The sequence below is a fragment of the Corvus brachyrhynchos genome, unplaced genomic scaffold (genome assembly GCF_000691975.1).
Source record: "Corvus brachyrhynchos isolate BGI_N302 unplaced genomic scaffold, ASM69197v1 scaffold331, whole genome shotgun sequence".
Classification (NCBI taxonomy): domain Eukaryota; kingdom Metazoa; phylum Chordata; class Aves; order Passeriformes; family Corvidae; genus Corvus; species Corvus brachyrhynchos.
In genome coordinates, this window is record NW_008237229.1 from 5,159,762 (window position 1) to 5,180,832 (window position 21,071).

Genomic DNA, 21,071 nt, shown 5'->3' on the forward strand with positions numbered 1-21,071 from the left:
CCTGCTGAAACAGGTACAATTGGTGTAAAAATTTATATAAAAATAGAGAAAATATATGTTCTTATTTGAGAACTTTTTTGCATTTTGCTTTAGATTCAGTTTTTATCAATTTGTAATTGTTCCAGAAGACAGAATAAACATCGTATTGGGTTTGAGTTTTGCAGGTATTTGGTGGATCAAACTTGCAGTGCTGTTTGATGGGTTTTGGTGACCACCTGTTGTGACAGTTTCACTACATTCTTTCAAGCAGTTTTATAGGGTTGCTTTGTATTAGATGGAGTTCTTTTTTTCTTAATTCAAATAGACCGATCACTCTTCTCATACCATAGCGAAGTCAAAATCAACAATTCTGTTCACAAAAGCAATGCAAATACTTCCAAATACTTCCAAGTATATTAATGCATTCATATAATGTTCTGGCATATGTTAGGTGTTTAAGATTGATATTAGTAAAAATTATATGATGTGTACTAGTCTTCTGCTGTCTTATGAAGATTAGAGCCTTACTTTGAAGTGAAATCTCCATATTAACTGGAATTATGAGGAATCTTGTTCTGCTTCTAAAGGATAGAGCGCTAGATCCATTTACTTTCAGGAAAGCTGTACTTTTTGAAAACGTGGGAGATTTCTTAATTAAAGAAAAAGGATCTGTATGTGGACTTAATTTAGCAATTAATTTTTTTAAGGCACAGCAACATAAAATTATTAGTAACTCTTGTGAGTCTATCATTTTATTGGGTAGCATTAAGGAGTGTTTAGCCTGCATTTTCATGATCATGTAAGACAAGATTGAAAAACTAATCTAAAGTTTCTTTTTTATGTTTAAGCCCAAGCTTTTCCTTAAAAATGTGTGTAGTTTTAAAGTTAAAATACATGCACAGTATTGTAGTTTTCCTAATAATGAAATAATATTAACTGGTCTATTATAAAGAATCATTGATTTGTAAACTAGACATATTTTAATATATTCCTGTGTTTAGGATAAAATCACAGCCCTATTGGCTAGCAGAAAAATTAAGCAAACTTAAAATTAGTGAAGTGGAAAAGAGAACAAAGACCATTTCATCACATTCCAAGTAAGAACAATGGCTCACTAAAATAAATTATCTCTGTTTCATAAGCAGGAAGTACTTTATAAAGTGCCCCCCAAAGGTAGCCCTTTGGAGTGCTGTTGGAAAACAGCCAACTCCATTTCAGAATGGTACTAGATCAGTGGCTGTGAATTTGGCTGTCTTTTTAGAACGTTCTTCACCGGCCAAACCTCTCAGTAGTTTAGCATTTGGTTTCAGTTTCAAGGGAAAAAAATCAATCCTGTATCTGAAGTTTATACTCCATAAATAAAACATGAAGTCAATATTACATCTGTTACTGATAATTTTGAGTGGACCTAGAAATTGAAATAATCAAATCAGAGAATTTGCTGTGGACACATAAAATAAATATGACTAATAAATGTAAAATGAAAGAAAATTTGAACGTGCTAATAGGCAAGCCTCTAGATAATTAAGTTAACCTGTCTAAGAAAGACAGATATGTGTTAGGTATGTTCCTATAAACATGAATCCAGTAAGAATGGCAAAATATCTTACTGTGTAGCTTCTGCTTTATATTTTAAACATCAGCAATATTATCATGGTAAGTTTGTTTGAATGTGTAAGGAGGTTAGCCTAAACCTCACTATAGCTTACAATCACCTCGCTGACAAAATAAGAAGGGAATTAAATAGACATGCTGACATTTATCTCTGCTTTTCTCTCTAGTGATGGAAATGAATTAATGCAGGAAACTCAAAAAGCCAATGTAATTTCAAAATGTTCTGCTCAGTGACAGTGTGAATCTTTTCCAAGTTTACTGCAATGTCCATGACATCTGTGTGATGCAGGAAGCAGTGCTCCCAGCATTTTTCACTAGATATAGCAGTACTCTCCTGCTAATAAATGCTGTCCTTGCTGCTGGTACTCATCAGCAATAAAGTAGAAATCAGCAATACTCAGATACGTATGTAACCTCTACCTTATGTTTGTCTAATTATAATTCCAGTATGTGCTGAGTATAAATATTTTTCTTCTCACATGGCATTTCATGTTGACAATCATACTTTTTTTTATGGGAAGAATTTATTATTTCTGGGAAGTGTTTATTATTTGTCTACAGAAATATGATTTAGATGAAGATATAGTTTACTGTGGTTAAGAACCAACTGAAAAGAAACCCTAAAAATCATATGTGTCACTAACTAGTCCTTCAAATATAATGCCCTGCTATGCATTTCTTGGTGTCTGGAGATATCCTTGGGTTCATATTCTATCAATATGTATAATTTTAATTAAAATGTAGACATCACTGTAATAAGAATTAGTATTGTAAGACAGCAATCTAAGGGAAAAAGACTTAATATCTTAATGTCTAAGGGCTTATTTTTAAACTCTATGATCATAGGAGAAATGTGAGGAGGAAGAAGTTGGAAGGAGAGCTGTGTGTTTCTGCATGTGATTATGTCAATTTACTTTATAGGCAGTTTTTAACTGCATGCCTGCTAAGTTAAAAAAATAGCGGTATCCCATGAATTTTGCGATTTTAAGTAATTTTATTTTTTTAAGGTTGTCACAGCTATAATTTTAATCTCCTTTGTGAATCAAATAGCTGACAGCATGTAAAAAATTGTATGTTTGCTGATGAAGGCTATTATGAATTCTGAGGGGTATTATGAATGCTTTCTTTAATGGAAGTCATGATGAAAAACTACAAATTTATAACTCTAAGTAGCGTATTTGTAAAAATCTTCATTCAGATTTGAGAGTTTGTATTTATAAGCATTATACATGTATTTGTTGATATAAACTTTGGGTTTCATGAGGGATCAAATCAAGGGAGTAAATGAAGTTGTCAATTTTTTCTGATATAAAAAGAAAAGATTTCTCTCTTTCTAGCTTAGTAAAGCATTACTTCTCCAAAATGTCACTATCATTTGTATAACAAGTTTTTTTCATTCATGCTTCAATCTATTATATTGCACTACTAGTTTTGGGCATGGAAACTGATTCCTTAATTATATAAGTTACTGTAATTCTATGCAAAGGCATATGTTAGGGTTTATTACAAAAATGTAAAGAATAATAATTGTCTGCCTACCCTTATCCGATTCTGGGGAAAAAAAAAGACAGAATTATGTGTATAGTTGCTTTTTATTACTTGCTCATTATTATGACCTCATTGTAACACCGTGATCCAGGAAAAAAACCCTACTGTCATACTCATTTGTTCATGACTAAGTTAATAAACCCCTGCTTACCCTCACTTATCACAAAATCAAGAGGGGCTTTTTTGCATTTTTTTAAGGCAGTGGAACTTAGGAGGAGGCCACTCCAAGCAGAAGGAAGAGCAACATTCAAGTCAGCCATTTTCTCACTTAAAATCTTTGATGCAGAAAATAGGAAAAGCATATGGCAGCATAAGAATTGTACTTTTGCCCATTAGTTGAGTGTGCTGATGGTGCTGAATAACTCCTTTTTAAATGACAGTGATCAATTTTCTCATCCCTACTGTTAAAAACTAATTTCTCTGTAGAATTGGTTTTCTAGATTGCTTTCTCCACTAAAAGATATCAGCCATGGATTTGAATTTAGCTTAAGTTGTGAGAAATTGGGATCTTTGTCATGGAGTCTCGGTAGGGAACAGAGAAGACCAGTCTTTGCCAGTGCATGACTTCAAATCCTCCATAAGGAAAGGATATTCATCCCCTCCCCTCCAGTTCAGCGTGTGCCTAAAATTCACTTCACAAGTAAGCTGTTAGTGGGCAATTCATCACCAGTGTGCATTAATTACAGCTACATCTTCTCACTGTAGTCAGCACCTCTGATTTACAGACCTAAATCCTAATCTTTTGCTGCAGTTCTTACTTTATATGGTTCAAAATATTAAATTTAAACATTCTTATACTTTCACGGTGAGTTGTTTACCCTTAAATAAAGATGTAAGATTTGAAATAAAACTTTTGTCAGTGAGTTTCCAGTCATTTCAGCAGAGCTCTTGAAATTTCCAATATATAATCTTGGTATGTTCTGTAAGACTGCATTCATCAAGACTTATTGTCTTGGAAGAAAATGACACAATTGAAGATGGATCTATTTACTGTTTTCCTGGTTCAACAAAGGACATAGTTTTACTGTTATGAATCTTGGAAGTCTACTGAATTAAAAAATAAAAAGAAAAATTGTCCTATTAACTTAATGAAAGTATGGATTATGAGTTTCAGCTTCAAGCAACTGTATCTTCTCAGGCAGTCTTACGTGTCTCTTACTTACTGATCATGATGTAGAGATCTGAATGGTGTATAGTAAAACCCAGGAATCTAAAATTTCATATTTTAGATACAATTTTTTTAGTAGACTGTTATTTACAGGAAGTTTTTCCTGATTGGAAAACATCTATTTTCATAGACATTGAAAGAATGTCTCTTTTCATAAAATATTTTCTAATCTAAATAATGTTTACATGTATCAAATGTAAAAATCCACTCTATACTGGGAATAAAAGTTACAAGTTTAAAATGAAAGTAAGAAATTGATAATGAAAATGTAATCCCCTTTGGGTTTAAATTATGTAGATGTGAAAGACTTTCCTAATTATGTTTCCTTAGATACTAACTCCAGACTATGAACTTCTAAGATTTATTTCTTTGCAGTAGCACCCCGTTAAAAACCCCCAAGAATAAAGTGGAAGACACAGAGACATTTCTGGCTAATACTTTGTTCTGCCTCAGAGTAAAATTTTATGCAACTGAGAATCAAGTAGAACACGTACTGCATTACAGATGATTTCAGTCAGAAGTTCTCTGTAATTGCTTTGAATGGGTTTCTTTACACTTCCAATGCCATAAAAACCTTCTTAGCTCTCATAGTAACAAGGACTCACATCTTAAACACAACTTTTAGAGTTTGGGGAAAATTTTGCATTTAGTGGACAATGGAAACACAGAAAGAAAAAAATATGTTCTTTCAGGAGGTTTGTTGTTATGAAAGTCATGTATAGTACCATGCAGGAAAGTTTCCTAGCCCCTTACATCAGAAGAGGGCAACACTAACGCTGCTCTCTGTGCTCAGCCAAAATGGCACAACCTTTAATAAATCTCAAGTATTCATAGCTTGAAGCCTTGCTTTAGTTAGGCATGTTTAGCAAAAGAAAAGAAGAAAGGGAGATTGCAAAGACATCCTAGTGTGGTAGTTATTGCCTGCTCCTACTGATTTAATGCAGAAGATACTCAGATGGCTGGAGTGAAAGTCATGATCAAAGGCATAAGGGCAATGAAGCATATACTGGCAATGGTATGCATTTTTTCTTCCATGTATTGAAACTAGTCCTTTTCACCTTGATTTTGTAAAGGAAACTAATACTTTTTAAATTATTTATCTTATCTAACAATATTTCTGATCTTCAAGTGACAAGCTTTGTCAATACTTCAAAGACTGAATATTTAACAAATTAAAAAAGAAAAGTGAAATGAACCCTAGGATTTGTACCAGTTTATTTGGGTATTGGATTCTCTTACTAGATCATAACTTAAACGCTTGAAAATGGAAAGGAGGCATACTTTACATTTGCACAGAAGGTATTAAATTTCCCATGCATTCGAAAAACAGCACTATAACATTCCCAAGAGGAATAAAAATATTGTGGGAGTAGACTAAATCTGAAATACCACAAATTTTGAATATATAAAAATGCTATTGCTGACTGCCAGTCATGGGGTAGCAGCAAAAGCTGATGTGATAGCACCTTCTGTGTGTTTTGTTCCTGGTGACAGACCTTTTTTGGACACTTGACTGATGGTGTTTATGTCATTCCCACTACAGACATGCTGCCTGAGGTTATTTTACTTTCATGCCATTGCAATTTAACGTTAATAACTGTTGAAACAGGTATGAATTGACAGTCCTGGGGAACTGTATAATGCCCACGTCAGATTCTTGTTACTGGCCCATTAGTTTCAGACAAAATGTAAATGTTTCTTCTATGTTTAGGCAGGTTTTCATAATTCTTACTTTTCAATTTAAAGAAAGTTTGAATTGAGAGTGAAATTTTGCTGGGCATATTTTTGGGTAATGATGTCAGCTCACTGTTGATCTGTTGGACATACTGACTTGATAAACATTTGTGGTGCAATGAGAGGCACTAGTCCGCAGCGTGAAGTAGAATACCTAATTTTAAAGAATACCTATAAATCTACCCTCAATAACTAATTTATCCACTAAGTCGCATTTTCCTCCTGGAATGGCATCGTTCATTTCTGTAGGACTAATCACAGACTAAGGTGATATACACTTCTTTTTAATAGCAGAAATTGCCATTGTCATAAAGAAAAAAAAAAGAAGACAAAAGTCTTGTAGTTACATTAGCAATGGTATCGAGCAAAGGAAATTACTTCCTTGTAGGCTATTTTTCTTCATTTTCCCATACACTCTCCATTTTTCAAGCAAGTCATCTTGAGTTCTGTTTCTGTATGAAAACTACATTCTCAAGCAGCATTGCATATGAGGAACTTTGCTTCTTGCTGTTTTAATGGGCAAGAGTTTAATGGATGGTAACATCAGTATGATAAATCTTTTAAAATACTTGTCTTCAAAATGATTGACTTAACATTGTACACGTTTATATTATAGACGGGACAATAGACAGACTAGTAGCTGAGTGCTGGTTATTCAAGCTGAAACTTTTTATCAGACCTGCAGAAACAAATGGGGTATTTTCAGGAAAATGTCAGCTTTGATGTATCTCAATAAATACAGACATATACAGCTGGCTGTTTGCAAACACAGATACATAATCAGATTAATTATCAGAGCCCTGTTCTTGATAAATCTTGCATCTGCAGATAAGTGTGGCAGAAATAACAGTTTTAAATGCTAATAAATGTCCTTTGGTAATTATTGTAGTTAACTGTACTCTCCTTATGCCAACTCAAATTTAAAATAGCAAATAATGGGGAAATGGAAGTTTCTTTTTGTATATTGTTTTTGTATAATACTTAGACCACATCTTCCGTCACTTAAAAAAAAAAAGCATTAGCAAAATATGCTAACAGATAAAGTTACAGAGTATGTGTTCATATTCTGTAATTTTCATTTATCTTGATTGCTGCATTATTCAGTATTTCTTTAAGCAAAAAAAAGAAAACCGTAATGCCCAAATGAAAGGCGTGTATGTCGTTAAACTGATGGTATAGTCAAAAATATGCATCAATTTTAATAGCTGGAATTAGTTCAAAAGTAAAAGTCTTATAGTATTAAAAAGTGGCAATGATAAGATTTTGAGGAACTTGACTCACCAACGTTTTTGCAAAGAATATTTTCAGGTTTTCTTTAACATGTTTTGTCACTGCTTGAACGAGCAGTATTTTCAGTAAATTAATATGATTTGACAGTATATGTAGTTTTCCTTCATGACTTTCCTTTGCCTTTTGGTTCAATGACTTACACTTAAGTGATAACAGAACACTTCACTCCAGGTGAAATATTCAAAAATCACAGTTCAAGAAAAATATACTAGAAAGTTTCCTTAGAAGTAGTATTATTTGAGACACAAGCAAAAATTATATATATGAGTCCCATATATCATAAAATACCTTCAAATATAGTTAGTCAATAAAAGAATAATTTTAATAAACCAGTTGCTGTCAGAGTTGCGGCCTATCATCTCTGTTACTTTCTATTTGAAAGCAAGCTTTAGTCTACATACAGACTGATTTTCTGTTCTTTTGCTATAAACAGAACGTATGTCCCCTTCATTGCTTCCTAGCTATCACTTAATAAAAACTTGCCAAATTCATGCGTAGACATTGTTAATCAGTAATACATTATTACAAAAAATAAGCACTATCCCTCTTTTCCTCTGAGCAAAAATATGAAATAGCCACATTGCTTTTGATTTGTATGTGTTTGAGTGTGTGTGATGTGCTCTAGTAGAAGTGCCCAAAGTAACAGAGAAATAGTTAGATAACATTTTAAATATTTCTTAAATAAAATTATTTTCAAATCATCAAAGGATGATATATATCCTGATAAAGGATAGATGGTTTTAAGGTATTATTGATTTTGATAAGAAATTACATGCCTGCAGGCAATAGTGTTATTTGCTAGTGAAAAAAAAATATTAAGTTGCTTCATATATTTTACGTGGTGCAGTATAATAGCACATAAATCCTGTGGGAATTCTATAATATTTTTTCTTATTAGCTTCTAATTAAGCCTGAGTGATTTTTAGAAGAGATAAATTGGCACATTTTTCAGTATCATCTTTCTTTCTTGGTAGAGAATATAAGGTCTAAATCCTACTAATCTGAGCAGGAAAGATCCTCCAGTTTCATTCAGGATAACAATATTTAGTTGTATTTGTACCTCTTATAGATGTCATTTAGAAGGAAGAAGAGCTAAACAATTTGTACAGCAAATACATTAAAATGTTTCAGAAATGAAGAAACTAACATTTGAGGTTTATACAGTTTGACATCAGGTAAAACACAAAGAAGTGAGGTTTTTTGATTCGCACAAGGACGATGTTTGTTATCCCCCTCTAATATTGTACACATGCTATTTCCAACTTAAATTCTTGATCTTATCACTTTATGTGGGCTGCATGAGAAGGAGAAGAGGCCTGTCTTTAGGAGGTGCATATAAATTGAGCCCTTTGTTTACAAATTCAATAAATTACTGCTCATTGCTCCTGGAAAGGAGGGAACTGGACTGAGCAGGAGGGGTCAGCACTTTGGGGCTTTATCTCAGCCTAGAGGCATCCAACTGTACTGGCAACTTGTGGTGGTGGGAGATGGAAGGCTACTATAGGATTGTGCCATGTGAACACAGAAGGAAAATGTGAAAGAACATGGAGTTAGCAGGATTCAGAAGGTGTTTGGTTAAGTCCACACACAAAATGCTTCCTAAGTTAGGAGTCTGAAAACAATCCCTCCTCTAGCCTTAGAGATCTAGAGGATCTTGAGGCCAGATAGAAAGAGATCTATATGATTTCTAAGGACAGTGAATTGAAACGTGTCCATATATCTATTTCATTGCCCTTCACTCCCTCTCTGTAGATTATGTTTATATTTTAAACTGTAAGAAGCAGAACATTTTTACTATGACAAATTCCTATCTCTAACACGATTTGCCAATATTGTTCCGTCATTGTTATTATATCAACAAACACATTTATTACCCTGTGGTATCACCTGTTTCCAAGACAGTGGTCAGACTAGGTACAGCCCCAGTGTAATCACCTGAGAACTGAAGCAGAAATGACATATAACCTCAGGCATGACCTAAAACTGAGATCAGCTGCAAAAAAAATATTGCCAATAACAAGTTGAATAACAAGTTTACTAATTTGCTCCTGGTAATATTTCTTATGCAATAAACACTGCCTATCTAAGTTCTCTCATTTCTTTGCATTTTATCTCACCTCATGACATTTGTATAGAAGCATTTTATAATTGAATAAAAGTAAAAATGCAAATATTTTGATTTTATTTATAGCTGTGATGGCATGCTTTACAATATATCATTCAGTCCAGGAATTCAGTTATCTTAAAAGGAAAATAAATTTTTCAATGACAAGTACCAGTTATGACTAAAAACTCTGCATTTACTACCAATAAATCTGGTCTAGATGCATTAAAGAGAACAATTTTGCTGACACTTTTTTATTACTTGGTTCCACTGTAATATTTCATCTGTTTCAGTATATGCATGTAATCAAAATAAAGCAGTAACTGAGATATCTCTGTTTTCTGACGTGGTACCTGTCATTCTTAAAGATTGCTGCCATGACATGTTTATGTACTATAAATTATAATACATAATTTTTTAATCGTAAATAATATTGAATTTGTTACCCAGAAACACAAGACATTCTGTAGGCATTTTACAAAAGAATGACAGATTGCTTTATTGATGCACATGGTGAAAGGAAAATCAAGGCTTTGGTTTTGAAAAGTAATTCACCTGCTTCTAAAAAAAAAGGTTTCACATGTCCATCAAGGAAAAGGTTGAAGGCAATTCCCTGCAAGTAAGCAATAGCTATCAGAATGCATTAGGCAGGACTAACTCTCACACTACTTTGATACCCTTGACCTTCCAGACACATTTGTAGATAATGTTGATTCTTCCGACAGCAGACACAAATCCTCACAGTTCTGTGGGAAGATATTTCAGTTCTGCATTGAAACTATATTTCCCATAGCATTAAGTCAATCATTTTTGTAAGATAGAAATTTTGAGTTATACAGCAGTACAATGCATGCTATAGCCTACACTTTGCAAAATATAGCCATGATCTTATAATGCTCATACTAAGATAAGTTTCTTCTGTACAGCAGTTGGAGAATGGTCTGATCTGGGCCTAATCATCAGTGTCTGGCAGCAATAAGGCAGCAGCTTAAATTAAACTGCCAGCTGAACACTCTGAGAGGGGGTTTCTGGATCCAAACTTTAAAGGTCTAGATGTTCCTGTAAAAGAGAAAGGCAGGTGGATTGAGGAGACAAAACAAAGACACATAGAAGAAACACCTTCCTAGAATGCTTGATTTGTTTGTTTGTTTCCAAAAATAACTACAGGAAATTTGGTGTGAGTATACATATAAGTTGAATTTGTTGCTTTTACATGAGTCCTCTTTTGAATATATGTTGATGTTAAGCTGGATTTATGGAACTACCAGTGTGTTTCACTTTCTCCTTGGATATTTGTAATATTAGAAGGGTTAGGTTAGTGTTTGTTTACTGTCATCTCATTCTATGTTTTCAGTACATGCCCTTCTAGTCTGGGTGGAGGCACAATGAAAAAAAGTAATAAAATGCATATTTTGTAAAATACATAAAATGTTATATTCTGGCCACACTCCAGGAATCAATGCAGGCTTTATATAGAGCTATGCATTCTGTCAGCATATATATTGTTCTGTGACACAGTTTAGGCAGAAAAGAAGCAAAAGGAAGGAAACGTGGGAGCACTTGCCTAGATTTGCATTCCCACCTTTGTGCTACCAGCTTTCCCCATTGATTGCCCTGTCCTTATCTGTAACTGGAAGCAGATGTTGGGCAACTCAGGGGCACCTCAATTCTCTTATCTGTGTGCTGGTGCCCTGCTCCCTCTCCCCATCCACATGCTGCCAGAATAGGGCAGCATGTCTTGGGGTCCAGTTCTATCATCTATCTCCCTGGCATGAAACCCTCTCCACGGCAAAGTGGGATTTATAAGGCATGGCTTTGGTTCAAAAGACTTCAAAAGTATCCAAGGAAATGGCAAAGGCTGAAGGAGAGGAAGGGAAAATATACAGGAAATTTCTTCATGTAAGAGTAGAATAATTTTGGAAGTAGGCGTTTAACAAATTTGGTATGTATCTGTTCCTGCTTTATTCAAGATGCTGAACAAAGGAAGGTATCCAAAGGTTCTTGGAGACCTGGAATTGCATGCCTGTCTCCCTTTGTTGTCCAGCAAATGTTTTTGTGAGATCTGTGTCTAACCAGGCAAGAATTTGAGGACTGTAGCAATTAGGCTTAGAAGAGTTTTTCTCAGATAAAAAAATTTCACTAATTTAAATAATTCATCATCACTAAATGCTTTGGGGCTGGCATGTGGTATTTTTCTCTCTCCAAATTTTAGCACTACATTGGAGAGATTGTCACAGAATTATTTTCCTGATGTCCCAAAAAAAGGACTGAAAAAACTGGCAGTTTATTGCAAACATTTCTAAATTACTGGAGTCATTCACTGTTAAAGATGATCAGATAGAGACTGAATGTGACCATGGTTGCTCACTGAGTGCCTGGTGTTCAGCCTGCTCTCCAGGAAGCTTCCCTTAGGTGAAGTCTTTCCTGTAAATAAGAGACAGTCAGGGTAGTCATGCGATTTTTCTTAGTTGTAGTTTCACACTGTGTTAGCTCCAACTTAAGATGATGCTTGTTTGACCAATGCCATGGATTTCGTGATGTTAAGTTTGAGAAGTGGACAGGATGAAGCTGAAGTTGAAAGGGAGGATGTTGTGGTATGTGTAGGCCTTGTGGAATTCACATTTTGATGGACTGGCAGATAGGGAGTTCTCATATTGCATCAATGCGATGCAATGGAGGACTCAGAAAGGACTGGGAGGTTTTAAGTCTTCATATAAATGTTTCAACTAATGCTCAAATTGCCCCAAGACCAAAAGAAGGTGAACAGAGCTGAAGAAATTAATTATTCAGACTAGTTTGACAGGCATGGTCTTTCACTACGACAGAGAGGGAAGTTTAGCATTTGAAGATGATTTTACTACTGTTTTTCCTTTGCTCTGAGAAAAATGCTCTAGCACCTTTCAAAACAGAAAATATCTTAAGAGTTCAGACTTGCCTAAAAAGCAGTAAAGAATATTTCAGCTACTATATATAAAGTTTTTCTAAATTGCATTTTTTCTTTCAAGACCTACCAGAAGTATACTGCCTTGAAAATTCCTTATTCCTCTTCTTTGTTAACTCCACCTCCTATCCTCAAATTTGAGGATGGAAGATGCAGTCCTAATAGTTTAAACCCTTTTTAAAAGTTCATAAATTGAGGCAATGAAATTAATGTGGGACTTTATGCTAATAACTCATGTTTCAACAGAAGTATATTGTGATGAACCTTGTCAGTAAGAAAGTATTGATTTAACTTCACACTTTTTTTTGTAAGATGTCACCATGAATGGCTTTTTTTCTGTTTTCTCAGAACTAGAGGCAGAGGAGTGGTGCAAACATCTTTGCATGGAGTGTCTAGGGGCCAGACTCAATGATATAAGTCTTGGGGAACCAGATTTGCTTGCTGCTGGAGTCCAGAGAGAACAAAATGGTAAGTAACTTTTTATTTGCTCCTAGATCAGTTCTTAGGTGATGTCCCATGTCATCTTTGCTTGTGCCTGTTGTTGCAAGGACTTTTGCTAGTAGCTGGAAGAGTATCATTAGAAACTAAACATTTGGATATGCTTTTGAAGCTCAAGCCTATTTTTTTTTTATAAATAAAGATGATTAAATTCCATGCCAAATAACACATATAGAGTGACTTTGTGTCTTCATTGTGTTCAGATTTCCCTGTCATGGGAAATGATGGCCATGACCCTTCTGTTTCTGGAAATGATGGCTTCTGTGCAGAGGAATAAAGCAGCAGCTGTTGTTTTGCAGCCTTTTAAGGACAGCGGTGAACATTCCGACAGCAATTTGGACTGCAAAACACATATTTGCTTTAAACTCATACCTGTCTTGAATATTGAAGTCAGAATCATCTAAATGCTGTCAAATGTGGGTGGAAAGGGCAGTGACAGATGCTAGTCAGCACTAAGCTTGAGTTGTAAGTCTTCATCTAAAGGCTTTTTGGATTAGACACATGCACAGGAAGAACGCTAGTGGATGGAACAGGCAATAGCAAAAGAAAATCTGTGATTACCCTGTCATTTAATTCCTATTAATGAACACGAGGGCAACACAAAATGTGCTCATTTAGTCCTCCCTAATTTACAGCTCTCAATGATTATTACTGTCTTGATGCTTTTATAAGATCCAATAGCGTTCAACAAAGTATTAACACACACTGCCTCAATGGTCATAAAATATCAAGCCAGCTACCATTATAAACAAAATTACATAATTAATTTATAGAATGAATGGCATTATATTTATTATATTATTTCTCTGAAACCAATAGCACACAGCATGGAATATACAGAAATCTTGTTCAAAAAAACAGATGCATTGAAATGGGATTTAAAAGAAGTTCAGATGTTTGTAAAGTTGTTTGCCTGCTATGAGACACAGAATTCAATTTGTAGACTCAAACTACTTAACAAAGGGAGAGCTACTAATGTTGTAGGAAAATGATAATGATCAGACACCACTCAAAGCATCCCATCTGCTATATGCTGATAGGATATAGGTATAAAGCTCATCTGCATGCTACTGAAGAGAGAACTGTGTGAACAGGTAGAGGTCTTTCACAAATGTGAAAGGAAATAAACCTTGTCAAAAGCCTGTGACGTGAACAGAAAAGTAGCTTGAAATTCCTCAAGCTCTTTCTGCAGTGAATTCATGTACTCTCCAGCAGGTTTTGAACATAGGTGACAAATATTACATTTATTTATGTTTCTGAAGATCCAGTTAGACACACATGACCTCCAGGAGGCATATATTAGTTCTGTTGTATGAACTAGTCTTGATTCAATTGCCTTAGTCGAGAAATTAATTGCAGTGTTACCAACCAGTATACATGAACATAATTAGCATCTTTATTGTTCTAAGTAAATAAATGAAAGGAAACAAAGAGGCAAAGCATGTATTTGTTGTACAAATCACATGAATAATAATGCATGGAGGGTATCATTAGCTGTATTCTTTTAAAACAAGTGACTGAATACATATAATCCAATATTTGACGAGCTTGCTCTGCTAAATCATTAGTTACAGTATCTCAGACAAGTAATTCTGATACCTATCCTCATCCTTCCCTCATCTCTTTGATGCACAACTTTGCATTTTAATAAGCATGTTTGAAATTCAAAGTTGTCTTGTTCAGAGGCAAAGCAAATTCTGTTGTGGGTGTCTTTTAATCAGCTTGAAAGGAGGAAAAAGTGCAGAGATTCTTACTATAGGTATGAAATCTGGCATTTTGTTCATTTATCTGTGCTGTAAGAACCTGCAGTTGCACTCAAATTCCTGTAGCAGATTTCTTCAGTAAAATCAGTTGAGTGGAAGCGTGCCTTCAGTTTATGCTAGCTATCTTATTCTGCAAACCTGATGCTGTCATTCCTCACATGACAGTATTATTGAAAAGGTTACTAGTTGAAGTGTGGAATCATTTGGTGAGCTATAAGAAAATCAGATTTTTAATTGATTTTCTTTCACATTTCCCCCATATTGTAGCTTTTACACACATGCTATCAAAAAGAGTAGTTCAAAAGGTACCTCAAAACCTTTTGAAAGTCTACTGAGCTTTTGCTTATAAATATTCTTGTTGTGCTTTTTTTGACCTGAAACTGAAAGGTCAAAGTTAATTATACAGTTGGAAATTCATGAACAGTGGCTACGTGTAGGAAGCGTCTAAAATCTTTCTCTTGGTGAAAATGGCAGCTGTGTCACTCTCTGGCAAATTTTATTTTTTTGTGTTAAATAAAAACTGAATAGCAGTGTAGTACCTTTGAATGTCATTTCTTCCAAATATATTGCAAGTGTGTCAACTTCATAGAATTCCTCTCATGTTAGTCAATTTATTAATGCTTACTTGAAACCGAGATGTGAGAATACAGTCGGTAAAACATGTAATAGAGTCTCACAGCCTCAGCATCTAGTTTGTGCAAGTTCTGTTGCCTGACCCATACAAAGGCTTTCTTTCAGGTCACTGAACAAAAGATGTCTCTCACTATCAGAGCAAGAGCACAGATTGTGATAAATAATATAGTGTCAATGTTTTTTCAGTTTTGGATAAATTTTTTGCACATTTTTTGCACTAAAGACATTGAATAAGGTGTCATGTTGTTCATATCTCTATGATATAGCAGTTGATTATACATTAATCCCAAAAGAACAGGTGTATTAAGCATTAATTTCATCGCATTCCATGGAGGTTTTTTTGAATAGTTACTTTGCCCTAAAGATTTTCTGAAATATGTACAATTTGATAAAGATATTTCTTTGGACTTAGAAAAACTAGCCTAATAAGGTGGCTTTTTCATTAATTACTTTTCCTTTTCCAAGAGATATTTTTAATATGCAGTGTTCTTCATGTGTTCAACTACTTGCCCATTCTTGTTCTTAAAGGACATTTTAATGATGGACGGGTATTCATCAAACACACCAGATAAATGAATTGGCTCTCTCTTGAAAAATGAGATGTGATGATTGTGATGTATAGATTTGTAGTTTTCTTCCTGTGTGTCACCACCAAGGCCACTACCCTCAGTTTGCAACATTTGAAATAATTTTCTTAATTGTTATTGTTTAGGCTCTGGGGCCACTAGAATTGCTACATGCTACTTTATTTTTTATATACACAAAGAATCACATTGCAGAAAATTGTTGGCAAACAAAATTTATGTGGTTTCTATCATTTATTTAATACCTCTTTTTATTACTTTTGAGCCTGTTCATCCCTCCACTCTCGCTCTTGTGGATCTTCTGAGATGAGCTTCAGATTTGAGAAGGGAAGACACCTAATTCTCTGTGGCAGGGATGCAACAACAGGGTTTGCAAAACAGTTTGCTCCAAAGGTTGGCAAAACTGCTGTTTGGTGTGCAAACGCCATGGCTCAAAGGCCATACAATCACAAGGCATTTTTGTCACATGAGAATAGAAATTTAAGGTAGTACAGCTACCTGAAGGGGGCATTCTTTGATACTTCTGAGTTGGTCAGTAAGTGCCAGTGAGATCTGTTTTAGCGTAGTTGCGCTGTTGCTTGAGCCTCCAGCCCCAAGCAGTTCTGCAGTGGTGACAGCAAAAAGAGGCAAAATGTAGAGCTGCACTGCTTATAGCAGACAGCTCTGCTACTGTGTCTTGTAGGAAGGATAGAGAAGACATCTAAGCGAGTTTTGTGCAAAGCACATCAGTAACAGGCAGCTTCTCACTGAATTTCAGCTCTGTTATTGCTTTCCAGAAGCATTACCACAAGTCTTGCTGTGTAAACTCTGCTGCAGAAAATTACTGTTAGACAGTTTTCTTTTTAAATTTAAGGCTCACAACTAATGGCTGCTTAGCTTGGAATGATGCACAAATTCCAATTAAAGTGAGATATGAAATGAAGCTTCTGTTGCTCTCCAACCATTTTACCTTCTCTCTGCTGCAAATCTAAGTGATTTGTTGGCGTATCTCAGCCCTATAACAGCAACCTTGTTTCTGTTTGAATTTCTTTTCACACTGAACATGGTCTCTAGTGTTTATGAATGTCCTTTTAGATTATTTGCAAAAGAATTAAAATACAGTATGAAAGCAAAAGCAGTAGAGGCCTCACTTCAGGCAATCACAATTCAGGTGATTAATTTAGTATAATGGGAATGAAGCTTTATATGCAATGATAAGATAAATAATAATAATAAACAGTTACAACTCCATGAAAGAAAATCTGGACTAAGTTGGATCTGATTAGACTGTTGACAAGTCTTCTAAGCAATACGCTGTGATTCTTACACACACATTTGATAATCCTTAGGTTTCTCAAGCTGCTGCTAGACGAAGAAATTGTGAATGTAGAGTGTTGACTTCATCTGGAAGAATTGGAAGCTTCCTTTCCAGCTCTGAGTGCATTTGGAAGCCTTTGCAATACACCCCAAAACATAATAACAAACTGGGGTTTTGGGGTTATTTTTAAATTTTTATCTTCCCAGGTGAAGTCATATCTAGAATTTCTCCATGGTTACAATGGACAATGTGTCCAATGTGTCATTATTTTCATTCTTTATAAAAGGAAACAATTTGAAAGATGTCATCCCAATGGACAGTATACAATAACATACTATATTTACTGTGAAAAAGAAATCAGAATATTCAAGATAATATTGGTTAAAAAAGCATTATTTGTGGGCTAATAATAAATTGACTTTTTAGCTGCATCTTTTTGGTGAAGCCTCTATTCCTATCTGTTTTGAATACTAAATAATAGCACTAAAATAACTGAATACTTGTACTAAATAGTTTTCTATTAAACTTAACTTGTACTAAGCCATTTTCTATCAAACATTACTTGTAAACCTGATGTAAAACCTGAAGAAAATGGGCAAATGTTAAAATGCAAATTTTTAAACTAAAGAAAAGGCTAGATCCATCTTTTGCTGCTGTATCTTATTTACTGTTAACTATCATGCCTGTGATATCAATATGAAGCTTTTTTATTATGTGTCTTGAGGTTTTAATTTTTTTTTTATTTTACTTCATTATAAGCCTAATTTTTATTTTCAAAGTCTGGAAATTGAATGAATTTTTGCTTTTCATCCCTGCCTAATATTTATATTAGTATTTCATAAAATTACTTCCTTTGTAAGGTTTTTCTTCTTTCATAACATTGGTTTTACCTTCCTTTCTTATTTAAAAACCCTCCACAGGAGCAGCAGTCTTGCTTCCTGGATTTTAATTGCAAGAAACTCATTAATTCTTGTTAGTAAAAATGTAGCTTTTCACAGTGAACAACGTCCTTGAATCCTCAGAAGAGGATTATGAGGCATTTCTTTGTGCTGCATATTGAGATTGCAAACTACAGCCAAAGCATAGAGACTTTGTAATTACATTCACAGAGCTGACTTGTTTTAGGGCATTTTCTAGGGTCAGTAGAATCTCTGTAATTTAATACATAAAAGCACTTTGCATGGTTTTTTATTCATCTTCTGTTATCCTTAATCCATTTTTATACAATAGGTTTGTTTGTTGGGGTACTTCAAATAAATGAAACACAAACAGCTTTATTCAGAAAAGTAAGTTGTTTACGGTTTTAATGTTAATCCAGTGAGACTTCAGATTATTCTCTTACTACTTACCAGTGAAACAATTTGACGTATTTACCTACCTTTATATTTTTATTGAGATGATTACATTTTTAATGGAAGCAAAGCAGAATATTTATAAGCAAAGGAAAATATTGATTCTGAAGTCCTGGTTCCTCACTGCGTACAGCAGAAGGGAAACATTCTAATAGCCCTGAGATATAAATAAACACAAAATGCTTCACCTTCAAGACTTTAAGCTCTCTTTCCACCTGAAAATTAGCCACTGGTGGTTAGCAGCAGAAGTCTCATAGGTGGAGGAGTTTCTTTCACGTATGAACTGAATATTTGCTTTCAAGACCTCTACGTGTTTATATAGTTGCCACCAACCTGTCTCCTTCTATAAGTAATTTTTTACCCATCATTAAAGCTGAAATGAAACCAAGAATCTGGATTGCAAGATTGCCATGTCATCTGGTCGGTTTTCCAGCTGGGATGATTTAACCAAAGGAATCCAGCGAGAAAATGGCAGAAACAGGATCACTGGGCTCCAGTCATTTTGCTTCCCCAGTACAGCTGGAAGGCTGAGAGCATTTCGGAGTTGCTGCCAAGTCTCCGTCTCAGTCGATATGCTCACTTTCATAAAGACTCTTATGCTCCTGTGCCCTGGAAAGCATTATTAAGTGTCGTATTCTTGCCAAAGCCCAAATGCTAAACACCTTTACATGCACTAAGTGTATGATGAAGCATTGCTGTACTTATTGAAGGAGATGGGAAAGAGCAGTCACATTGAGAGGATGTGATAAGTGTAGCAATATAACAGCATTTTTTTTCTCATCCTGGCTTCACCACTCCCTGAACTTTGCTCTCACCAGTTTAGAGAAGGGAAGAGGTTAGGGATCCTGAATGCTGAGGAATTGCACCTGTTCAGTCCCAGTCTTATCTTGTCCAACAACATTGCATCTACTTGTTTGGTTTCTTCCATCTCCCTGCTTTCTGGGTCCCTTATTAACTTCTATTTGCTTAGTCTTACTATCCAGTGAACTGTTGTTATCTCATCCTGCTCATATGCAGATGGTATCTGAACCAAAGAGAACCAAAATAACCTATTCAATGTTATTCAGAAGGTCTGGTGTCAGAATTCAGCTGAGATTCCCAAATCTGGCCTATGATGAATGTTTGTTCTTGCCTGGATAAGTGTAAGGGCAAAACATGCCACTAAAGATGGAATGACTGTATTACCGTTAGCTAGATACCTGCTCAAATATTTTCTGAAATGGAAAAATTGGACCCTGCATGTTAATAAAGCCATTCAATAGTATCCACACCTTTCCTTGTCCTCATCTGCCCACTCCTCAAAAGTATAGATTTTGTTCCAAAAGCAAATCTATCCATCCTCAATCTTCTCCAGCACATATGTTTGTATGCTTGTTTTTCTTGACAATTTGATTCAATTCCAAGGGTGCTGTGTTTTACCCTGCAGCTGATGTTCACTTTAATCATACTTCCTTTAATCCCTGACATCTCACCTGAGACACTGACCTCCCATGCAAAGTCAGCAAATGTCTCCTGACAGTTTGAGGATGCCATATGTCCTGAATGCCCTTCATGCAATAATATCCACAAACACATCAGAGAAGTTGAGCATTTCATGATCATCCTGGTAACATTTAAAGCAAGTTGAAATATTCTGTGCCTTCCACACAACAGTTTAATGTTTACTTCAGAAAATAATTGTATGTTTTTATTTTCTCTGCTGTCTGAGGCATTCTGCTGGTGAAGACGGGGAAAGAGAAAGATTTTCATTCTCATCTAGTAACCCCATCCCCCCATAGATACACTGTTTTATTTCATGTAATGCAAGAGAGAAAGAGCTGACAGGCTAGTTACTGCATCTTTCTTTCAAATAGAGGGAAGTAGCATTAAGTGACAGCATGGCAGTGCAAAGCTGGAGCCTAATATATGATAGAAGCACACCTGCACAGTTATGAGGAATTTCTGCATGACAATCCCAATGACATAGGGATACTGAAAGAGCATATATATAGATATAGATATAGATATAGATAGATAGATAGATAGATAGATAGATATAATTTCAGTGCAACATGAAAGTTATCTTGTTCACCGCCATTCCCTTCCCAAAGCGGTCATTGACCTGTTACTCCCATGTGTGAGTCCTTCCATTTACTTTAGTAGGCATTACATTAGACCTCTGCCCCATGCACTCCTCTGAGCATTAGGGGAGATTCTCCTCCGTGATCTCAGCAGCCTCTGCTAATCTGTCTGTGCTGTGTGTCACAAGACTGTTACAAAATGTTCAGAGTTTCACACATGGGATCCTAGTCATAAAATTAAACTTTTAGGGCTAACACCCATTAGTGTGACTAATGAGAATTTGGGCTTGGGAGAAGAGGTTGTGACTGAATGAATCAATTGGGGAGTCATTAACAGGACAAAATTAAATTGACTGAAACAGAACAACATTAAGGATGACAAGTTTACTTATAGCTATGCAGCAATTTTTATTGCTTACCCAGCAGTTCCTTGCTTTCTCTAATTCCTCAAACTTTTGTTACTTTATTCACTCACACACACGCACACGCAATCTCAAACACACTTA

General features: G+C 35.1%; 1 protein-coding gene across 1 annotated transcript in view; it reads left to right on the forward strand.

Moving 5' to 3' along the window:
• Nucleotides 1-21,071, forward strand: part of DOK6 (docking protein 6) — a 170,079-nt gene that overhangs the window by 46,528 nt on the left and 102,480 nt on the right. Inside the window, exon 4 of the mRNA XM_017729439.1 lies at nt 12,727-12,846. Coding sequence (XP_017584928.1) covers nt 12,727-12,846 — 120 coding nt within the window. The remainder of the gene's footprint in view (nt 1-12,726; nt 12,847-21,071) is intronic.